At 47.1% G+C, this 10691-nt stretch overlaps 1 protein-coding gene across 1 annotated transcript in view; it reads right to left on the bottom strand.

The window, feature by feature from the left end:
* Positions 1 to 481: 481 nt before the first annotated feature.
* The window catches only part of niban2b (niban apoptosis regulator 2b), a gene marked incomplete at its 3' end in the record, with an annotated part of 31433 nt that continues 21223 nt past the window's right edge, over positions 482 to 10691 (bottom strand). Inside the window, exons 6-15 of the mRNA XM_079752991.1 lie at positions 10350 to 10465; positions 8068 to 8172; positions 7606 to 7768; positions 6566 to 6753; positions 5681 to 5836; positions 3808 to 3921; positions 3321 to 3428; positions 2172 to 2283; positions 1082 to 1722; positions 482 to 985 (exon numbers count right to left, since the gene is read on the bottom strand). Of these exons, the coding sequence (XP_079609117.1) occupies positions 482 to 985; positions 1082 to 1722; positions 2172 to 2283; positions 3321 to 3428; positions 3808 to 3921; positions 5681 to 5836; positions 6566 to 6753; positions 7606 to 7768; positions 8068 to 8172; positions 10350 to 10465 (2207 nt within the window). The remainder of the gene's footprint in view (positions 986 to 1081; positions 1723 to 2171; positions 2284 to 3320; positions 3429 to 3807; positions 3922 to 5680; positions 5837 to 6565; positions 6754 to 7605; positions 7769 to 8067; positions 8173 to 10349; positions 10466 to 10691) is intronic.

The following is a 10691-nucleotide window of genomic DNA, read 5'->3' as shown; positions in this document are numbered from 1 at the left end:
GTTTTTCCTGCACACCCTAAAGAACCCAAGACCACGTGCACGCTCTCAGCCCGTCCTCCCACCACGTGGAAACATGTAAACGCTTCTGTTGTGTAATTTTCTTCATAATAAGCCTCCGCTGCCAATCAAAACAGCATCGCATAGCTCACGCCTCTATAGGGTAGAATGTATGTTTGTGTGTGTGTGTGTGTGTGTGTGTGTGTGTGTGTGTGTGTGTGTGTGTGTGTGTGTGTGTGTGTGTGTGTGTGTGGTAGTATATAAAAAAATAAAAGGAGAAATAAATGGCTTGGGCATTCCTCAGTAAGGCCGCTGGTGTAGTGCAGATGTGTGGGTGAAGTGCATGTGCATATTAACCAAGCTGTGCATGTAGGAGTTGTTTGTTACCCCCTGAAAAATGCTATAAAAAAAAAAAAAAATCTATCTTTATCTTATCATCTCCGGCTCCTCTTCCTCCTCCCCAGGCTGGGGGCCGCTGCCTTGCTCACTGGCTGCAGGGTCCGGAAGAGTCTTCCTCTGCACTCTGAGAGTCACTGGGCCGCGTGGGTTCCATCTCTGACTGTTGCCTTGGCGACTCAGGCGCCGCCCCCTTCTCCTCCTCGCTGGTCGGCAGCGGGGGTTGCGGTGATGCTGCCGCCGCCGTCGTCGTCGTGTCCGGTTGCTCCGGGGGAGGAGCCGTCTTCTCCTCCTCGCAGTCAGCCGGCGGCGGGGAGGCTGGTGAAGCCGCTGCCGCCGCCGCCGCCGTCGTCGTCGTCGTGTCCGGTTGTTCGGGGGGAGGAGCAACCTTCTCCTCCTCCGCCTCCTTGCCGTCAGCCGCCGGCAGGGGTGGGAGGGAGGCGGTGGTCGCAGGCTCGGGGTCCGTCGACGGGGGGGCGGCCTCGGGGGGCGTCGGCTTGGGGCTCGAGGGGGGCGTGTCCTGGACACACTCTGGGGCGGCGGTCATCGGTGCCGGGGGCGGCGGCGGCTCCTCCGAACTCTCCTCTGGCGCCTTGGTGACGGGGGCCGTCTCGACCGTTTCCGTGACGATCTCGACGTCGGCCGACTCCGGTGCGGCGTTGTCGGCGGCGGCGGCGGTGGGCGCCACCTCCCCTTCCACCGCCGCCACCGGGCCCCCTGCTGTGAGGGCGGGTGCTGCCCCACTCTGGGCCGGGGTGGCAGGCGGCTGCTCCTCCCCCCCAGCGGGGGGGGTCTCCTTCTGAATGACCTCCTCGCTGCTGGTCTCCTCGGAGGGGGGGGCGCCCGGATCTGCCGGACCACCGGCGGTGCCGTTGCAGCCGCTGTTAGGTGACCCAGCAGGAACCCCGCCCTCTTTATCCTTTTTCTCGTCCACCACCTCCTCCTTCTGTTCCACGTCATCTCCCTCTTCCTCCTCCTCCTCCTCCTCCCCCTCCTCCTCCTCCTCCTCCTCTGGTATTCCGTCCACCCCCGGCACGTCCAGGCAGGACGCGTTGGCCAGTGTGGGGGAGCCCTCCACCTGGATCATGGAGACCACCTGCTTCATCCTCCTCCTCTTCTTCGGGGCCTCCGTTCCGTCGTCGGCAGCGTCCGCTCCGCCCGCCTCCCCCTCCCCCTCCCCCTCTTGCTCCTCCTCGTGGGCCCCGTACTCCTCCGCCCAGTCGATGGAGGGGTTGTCCCCCAGCAGGTGCAGGTTGGGGTCGCTGCTGGTCAGCACGATGCTGTCCCGGTACAGGTTGTGTCTGCGCTGGACCGCCGCGTCCTTCACAGCTGGGGTGGGAGGGGAAGACCGGAGAACAAGGAGTTTGACATGATCTCCGTCAGAATGTTTACATGGGTACACCTTAGCGGTATTAGCTTGAATAGTTAGTTACACAAAAAACAGCTAGAATCATTGTTTTTACCTTTTGACTGAACCAACGGTCAACTACCACCGATCATTTACTAGCACATAAAACATGTGCAGGTCACTTGGTGTAAACCGCCTGAATTATTTAGAAGATCACAGGTCTGGTGTACAGAACAAAAAAGAAACGGGGAAATTGACATTCTTTTCTTAATTTTTCTCCCTCTCTTTGTTTTGATTCCGTTGACATCATAGCAGTAGATCTTATAGTCCTGATGCGAGGGGTTCTCCTCCAGACATCACACAGCTTTGTGAAGACCGCATCGTGTCTTTTTACCGGCCAGGTCATGTAAAAACGTAAAACTGAACTCACCGGTCATGATGTCCTTCATGACGGAGTGCAGCACCACCTCCTCGAAGATGCTGTCCACCAGGATGAAGCGTGTGAAGTCCTCGAAAATCAGCTCCTGGAAGCGCGGCAGGTCCTGGAAGGAACCATCATCCATTTCGTATTTATTTGTGTGCTTTTAAAACGGCTAATCTTGCCAATTTGCAGAGTTGTCAAGAGAGAGAGAGTAGAAAAGATTGGAAGAAAAAATAAAAAAACATTCCCCCCCCCTCTCTGCTCCCTTCCTTCCTATGTTTCTGCACCATTGACAAGTGTTGCATTTTGCACACTATTGATTGAAAGGCAATTGGTTCCCAGAACCAATCAGTCCTGATAGAACCACAGTCATCTCAAAAATAAATTCTTACAGTGCATTTCACTCATCAATAGCTCACGGATGACTATGGCATTCCTAACAAATTACACTCAAAGTACAGCTCTTAAATCATAGCTACAGCTTCTTTAAATGTTGTAATGCAATTTTAATGATATTGGCTTGTTTTAAAATAACCCAAAATAACCCAGAGAGTGTTGTTTTGAGTTTAAATTTAGCTTTCTGAACTATACCACCTCTTACCCAAGTTATTTACCGAGTACCAGAACTCTGTAATACCTTATTAAAAAAACAATCAGGTAACTCTAGGGAAAGCAGTTCTTTGCCTCCTCTACTTGAGTAGCATATTGTGTCCCACTACAGCACCCGTAGATCCATTACACAGCGATGATGTCACTGACCTCATTCTGACACAGAAAAGAGCTTTATAAATAAACTGCCGCGATAATGGAGGATTAAAATAGACTCATGGCTCATATATACTGAGATGTTGGCAATGAAAATAGCGTACAATGATCCAGTGGGTGTAGTTTCTGTCTATATTCTTTAATTTATTTATTATTATCATTTTGTAACCATATATAGCCATGGTTTGAAATCACTATAGTGAGGACATGTAGTGTTTAGGATGAGGCCCTTAGTCTAGATCTACCAGTGCCAAAGCTCTACAGGCTGACCACATGAAGGAAAGCATGAAGATACTAACAAAGGAATGAACAAATGGACGGAAAGACAGATTAAAAAAAGATTAATGTGGTTCTTAGGCCGGTTCCTCTGAAGAGGAGGAGGAGGGTTCTTACGGAGGAGCAGGATGGTGTGAGCTGCTTCAACATGTAGGGGATGAAGATCTGGAGCAGAGCTTCTCTGAAGAACCTCTTCCTCACCGTGCTGCTGTCATAGTCAAACTTCTGCAGGACAACACACACACACACACAATATGTCCAGATGTTGAATAGTATAGAACAGAGAACATATACACAGATGTTTAGTGTACAGAGCAGAGCTGTACAGATGTAAGGAAGAAGTTTGGTATAGAACACACAGATTACAGATGTTAGAAAGAAGTTGGGTTAAGAAGAAAGAATCCAGAGAACAGTGAGTCATAAGGGAATTAATTAATCCCATAAGTAATTGGTGACTGAAATAATTCATAATTCATTCATTAAACAACAATGAATGAATGGACGGATTAACGACTGAATTAATCAATGACTTAACAAATGAATGAGGTGATGAATGAATGGCGCAATGATTGAGGGCTTAGTCATGTGAGGGCTCCTTCAGTACCTTGATGACGCGGTCCTGGCAGCGCTGGATGGTCTTACAGAGACCCTCTGTACCTTGGGACTCCAGACTCTGGTGAAGAATCTGCTCAAACGTATACACAGCATCATCCATTTGCTGGGGAGACAAAGACGGAGACAGACCGACACGCACACACACACACACACAAGACGGACACAGAGAGGGTGGGGGTACAGGGGTACAGAGAGAGATAGTCATTGTTAATTAACCAGATCAAACATAGCCACATACACAATCCCATGCCTCCAGAGCCTGGATAGCTCAGTCGGTAGAGCATCAGACTTTTAATCTGAGGGTCCAGGGTTCAAGTCCCTGTTCAGGTGTTGTTTTCCACGACTGGGAATATTGAAGATCTTATGGATAAAATACTATTCGGAGTAAATGCAGGCATGCCAGAACACATGTACTTACATTATTTATAATTATACAATTGCAATTATTATTATGTTCTGATTCAGTGTCAACCACTTAAAATTCACAACATATTGGTCCCTATATATTCATTTGGAGATAATTTGAGTCAGTCATTTTGTAAATAATACATTTTCAAGCATCCTTCTGTTTGGTGCAGGTGTACTTTATTCTTTATACTTGGATTGAAGTAGTTCTGGATATGCCTTCAAATCAATATGTCCATGACTTCCCAGAACAGAAGCAGCACTTATGTAGATGATGTGGCTGCTATACATTCACCTAGCCACAAGAGGACGCTGCTAAACCATCTGTTGTGCTGCCAAACTCTTTCTTCACATGGTTTTAAAAACAAACTATCTAATTACTTCCCCCGAAAAATCTGGATTGATTGTTTTCCATTCTTGGTTGTCCAATGTCACAATAAGACCACATGAAAATTTTCTGAAATAATTTAAAGTTCCTAGTGAAAACAAACTTTTCCCCTCAAAAGAACATTTATCACTTGATAGAGAAACACAGCGCAAAATATTTAGTTCTGCATCAAACAATTTGTCTCTGTCAGTTCGTTCTCCTGACAGGAAGTGGTGGTAAACGTCCTTGAACGGTTTCCTGTTCAAGCATTGTTTATGAACTCTGAGTGACCCTGACTTTGGACACCCACCCCCCTATCTAGACCATCCACGCAGACAAGTTCCATTCTGTAAAGAAAGGAGCCAGCCATGGTTGCACTCCTCTGTGTGTGTGTGTGTGTGTGTGTGTGTGTGTGTGTGTGTGTGTGTGTGTGTGTGTGTGTGTGTGTGTGTGTGTGTGTGTGTGTGTGTGTGTGTGTGTGTGTGTGTGTGTGTGTGTCTGTGAGTGAATGCCTGAGCCCTTGGTGCTAAACATCTGGAAAAGTATAAAAAGGAGTGTTGTCGTGGCAATGCGCTTTAGCAACACATTAAAGCTCTTCGCTGTCCGGCTCAGAACTAATGTCTGGCACTTAGCAGACAATTATGCAAAGTAGCACTTTAGGGAGAAAGCCTTTCCCTGAGGAAGCCTAAAGATTGAAACAGAAAAGCGTGGATGAGTTCCAAACATGCAAGTCAAGTTTCCTTTGATACAATTTGCCATATTAAATAATAAATAATTAAATAAACAAATTTTAGAGGGATAGAGTCTAAAAAAGAAGCCACAATGACACTGTGTTACAGAGACACACCTGTTCTTGTAGTTTTTTTCTCTGTGTCTGAGCATGTTAAAATCACCCCCAAACCCCACTAAACCGGTCCAAACAAACAGAAACGACTACCCCAGGTAGTTAACAGTGACCACATTGTGTAATTGTAGTAGCTCACCAGCGTTGGCGCTGTTCACCTAATATTAATAGCATTGGATATTTGGCTGCTCCAAAGTAAAATGTCACCCATTGAAAAGCCCTCAAGTTGACACCGGATCTCCTCACCTCTCTCATGAGGATCTGGGCTCTATGGACGAACACGGAGGGGCTGGAGACGTCAAAGCGCTGCTGCAGGCCGTCCAGACTGAGCTGCTCCACCTTCTCATAGCAGCTCTGCATCTTCACCGGGTGGAACGCCAGCATGGAGATCTTCTCCATGTGCTGGATGGCCGAGAGAAGAGGTGGATAATGAAGATAAGATAAGATGGTGCTTTGTCTATCCCAGACTAGAAATGTGGGATTCGCTCTGTGTCGCTTTGGATAGAAATGTCTGGTCAGTTACTTAATAAATGCTTAATGCATGACCTCCATCCTAGAGATGGATCTAGACATTAGATACAACTGCTGACTGAAAAGGCATCTGTACCAAGCCGTCCTGGCTAAAGCAAACCTTTCCTAGTGTCCAATTATGCTTTCGGTCACCAGTTCCCAGCATGTGAAACATAACAATACTGACGACTGTGGACTAAGATATTAGTAGGCTGTATACGTAAGTGACTCATGTCTCCAGCTTAGTTACCAGGAACTGTTATAAATCCTCCATGAGTCATGCACATGTACGCAATTGGTAAAGTACGAATGGAAATTATTCTCCTTGGTGACAAGGATGTATCACAGTCTTGCGTTCGCGGTTCTCAGTTTGGTACAGTTTTTGCAGCGCAGGCAGTGAAGGGTGCTCCATTCATTTACGTTTCCCAGCCATAACGACAATGCTGAAGCAACGCACATTAGCATGATGCTCGCTGGGTTTCAGATCCTTATATCCCAGTATTGTGAAACACTTGATCCTTGGTCAATACCACACACACACACACACACACACACACACACACACACACACACACACACACACACACACACACACACACACACACACACACACACACACACCTCTGCAACCGTCTCCTTGGTGCCGTCGTTGACGGCGTTCTTGCTCATGTCCACCAGCTCCCGGAAGAAGACGTCCCGGACCTCCGAGAAGCCCCTGCTGGTAGGCTCCATCAGGGCCTCCAGGATGGAGCTGATGTAGGGCTGGATGCTCACCTTCAGCAGCTTGTCCGCCTTGGACAGCACCACGCCTGGGGGGGACAGGGGGAGAGGAGCTGGGGTCAGGGTCTGGCTCTCCCATGTGAACCTCTACATGAACACCGGCATTGCTGGCGCTTCTGGGCGGTGGGTTTTGTGAAACATAAGACGATGGATTTCATATCCTGCACAGTTGCTTTTTATGCTTGCACGTCTGCACCGGGATGAATCTCAAATTGCAATTTTGCATATGAACTGCAATAAAAACGCATTCCCGATTCTGCTGCATTCTGACATTTCCAGCCTTACGATGTTCTTGCAGTATGGCGGACTCTCGCATCAAAAATAAGACGAACCAATCGAATGTCTATGACTCACCATGCGGCATGACCGAGGTATGTCAGGCCGACTTTGTTTATATAGCATCGTTTCTAAAGCTGGGCTTGTGCTGTGCGGTATTGTGTTTTTTAAGGATCACATTCTGATCATGCTCACAAAATGTCTGGCTACTATTAAAAGTATTAAAAGTTGGTTACAGGAACTAATACTGGAATGTGCAACGCCAGTTTCATCTGCCAATCAACCAGAACAAAGGATTGACACCTGGCATTGGGGTTAGATGAGGTAACATTTGGTTATTCACACAGAGACACATTGAGATTCGAAGGGAAGGATATCCACTCAGAGCAGGCCCCTGCCTTAAAGAAAGCATAACATTGACAGGGCGCGGAATTGGTTCCAAACTGCGTTGCATTAGCTGCAGCACAGCAATGCATTGAGACATTAGCTACAGCACTGCGTTAGCTGCGATTGCTACCGTGCTGAATTAGCTGCGTTGGCTGCAGGACTGAGTTAGCTAGCAATGCTGCATTAGCTGTAGCGCTACATAATCTGCAGGTGTTTACCTCTGATCTTGTTGGTGACGTGTTCCTTTGAGCTGATGATCTGGTCCATGTCTGTGCGGATGGAGGCCTCCAGCAGGGGGCGCCCCGCCTCGCACCGCTGCTCCAGCGCACGGAACTGTGCCTCACACTGTCGCTGCACCAGGCTGTACACCGCGTCACTGATCTGGACACACACACACACACCTCTGTCAGAACCTGCACATTCCCATACACCCACAGACAGACTATGGCACAGTCCCATTTCTCTTCCCTTAACAAGAACACTTGCTTTGTGTTCCCTAAGCTGCAAGTCAGCTACCGAGCTGGGTAGCGTTCAAGGGATGATTTTAAGGGAAAAACAGCACTTTGTGGGACTTTGCAAAATCTAGGGTTAGGGCTCAAATCTAGGGGAACGGGGAGAATCGGGACAGGGCCTAATTGTGTGACTATGAAGCAGGTTTTTATGGCCCTGGCTTTCCTCACCAACATCCAGTTGCGCTGCCTCTCGTGCATCTTCCCTTTGAGGCGCGGGGAGATAAGGTCCCTGAGCTCTGGGAGGAGGATCTCCATCACCAGGTTGGACAGGATCTGCAGACACAGACAGTCACGGGATTCAGAAACACACACATACAAACACACATACGTCGATCAAATCAACACGATCCACAAGCCAAGTGGACACATCCCGTAGTATTAAACAAACATTTACACATGCATTTACACATATACAGTACTGGCAATGAACATCACACACAGACACGTCGGGATTTGAACAGTGTTTGTGTTAGTAAGGTGTGGCTTGGTGTGTGTTCGTAGGCGTGTACGGGGGTGGGTGTGGTTATGTGTGTGTGTAGCTAGGTGTGGCTTTGTGTGTATGTTTGCACACATGACAGCTCCCTGTGGAAAAGGCGCCTCACAGAGATCAAACCAATATAACCGACCAAACCAATGCCAATGCAAGGGTGCTCACCTGCATGACTGTGTAGTTATGCACATCCACATCTATAAACTTCTACACAAAAAATATATTGAAAAAGTTATATTAACATGTGAGAAGAATTATCTTTAATCTTTATATATTAGCTCCATCAGTGTCCACTCCCTGGATGCTTCTCAAAAGCTGACCTCTTCACTCAAGTCATTTAGAACAGCACACTCAAAGACGGCCATGTGAAGTAATTCCATTTCACGGCCCAAGGACTGTAAACTAAACACCACCTAAACATCACCTTCATTTGTAGAAAACACAAGTCGTAGATAACATATCAAGCTCCAACAATATAGAGATACCGCAGGCTGTTGCCAACAACAGGTGGAATAATCTTTACATTTGTTTTTCCATGGATTAAAGAGATTGAGGAGCGAGGTGAACCGGTCGGGAAGAGGCAGCAGTGTGTTCCTAGGGGCTGTGGTGCTACCTGACTGATGCCATTCTATTCAGGCATCCCTGTTCACCCTGGCTGCGGTGCTACCTGGTTCTACCTGACTGATCCCAAACTATTCAGGAATCCCTGTTTGCCCTTCAGGACGCAGAGGGCATAAACAAGTGAAGGTGTGAAACCAGTGGATACCTTGGAAACATATCAGTCGTCTCAGTAATGTGGTCAGATTCTATATTTACCGTATTTTCCGCACTATAAGGCGCACTTAAAAGCCGGTAATTTTCTCAAAAAACGACAGTGCGCCTTATAATCCGGAGCGCCTTATATATGGATCAATTGGTTAATTGGTTGATCCATACTGGTTGTAAACGGCGCTCTGTCAAAATGTTTCAGTATGAAAAACCAATAAAAACAATTTAATAATAATAATAAAATGTTTCACTACGACTACGATAAAGCCACACCGCTTGCAGCATTACGGCTATCGTAGTCAGTGCACACAGCATTTTACTGCGCTTACTCACAGTCCCACACCACGTCACGTATGTCCGAACTCTTCAATTCGGACACTGAAGGGGAAGAATTCGAGGGATTTGTGGAATGAACTGGAAAAAGTAACTGAACAATTTTGAGTTATGCTAACGTTTGAATTAGCGGTATAAGACTGTTTCTTTTTCTGTTTCGTGTTTACAAATGAACAAAGTTGTCAGAACGCTTAATAAAGTTTGACTTTGTCTGACTGTTTTGTTGACATTCCCTTTATGGCTGGTTCAGACCACACGACAGATATTCCTCCACTATTAGGAAGGTCACACTATACGATCACAGAGCCAGGAAATCGGGCGGAAGACTGGCCACACTACAAGACTCGAGGGTGCGATGCTCTACTTTGTATCATTCACGTTTGCAAGATATTTAAAAAAATCTAAGGTTTGGAACTGCGTAATTGTGTTTTACTTTTTTGTCATAAAGGTTCCAGTTTTATATCTGCTAAATGCAGCAACTCGTCCTCACAGTTGCGTTGCGCGTGACGAGCTATACAATTAGCACAGCTCCATCTAGTGGATGCATAACGCATCCCCAGTCAAACGTTTGACTGCAGTATCTTCTATGCTATGCGCCTTATAATCCGGTGCGCCCTATTTATGAAAAATTTTCTAAAATAGGTCATTCATTGAAGGTGCGCCTTATAATCCGGTGCGCGTTATAGTGCGGGAAATACGGTAATATGGAATCTAGTAAAATGTATGACCATATATCCTGGTCTCTTTTATATTTGAACACACACACACACACACACACACACACACACACACACACACACACACACAACTGGGGAATCGAACTGGCGACCCTACGGTTGGAGGTGGGCGAGTTGCTCACCTGCGGGTGCCCGCCGCACATCATATCCCAGGTACCGTACTGACCCTTGGCCTGCCGGTAGAGACGCACAGAGTCAGTGAAGGCTGGAGTCTGAACCCTGCTCTCCTCTGACAAACCTGACGAGAGAGAAGAAACACAAAGTTACACCCTAACCCTATTATGTGACCCATTTTCTGTCTGCTCAAACACTTGTATATGTATATATCTTTATATATGTATAAAGACATGTTTTGGCCTTTTTGGACATGACCGGAGGAAAATGGGTTGAAACAGATGGGGAAAGCTGGTATTACCACAGGTCAGAGTTAAACATGGTCACTATAGGATGTATCTCTTATGCGC

Source organism: Pollachius pollachius, assembly GCF_949987615.1.
Source record: "Pollachius pollachius genome assembly, chromosome: 1".
Taxonomy (NCBI): Eukaryota; Metazoa; Chordata; class Actinopteri; order Gadiformes; family Gadidae; genus Pollachius; species Pollachius pollachius.
This window is presented reverse-complemented; position numbering and strand designations above follow the sequence as displayed.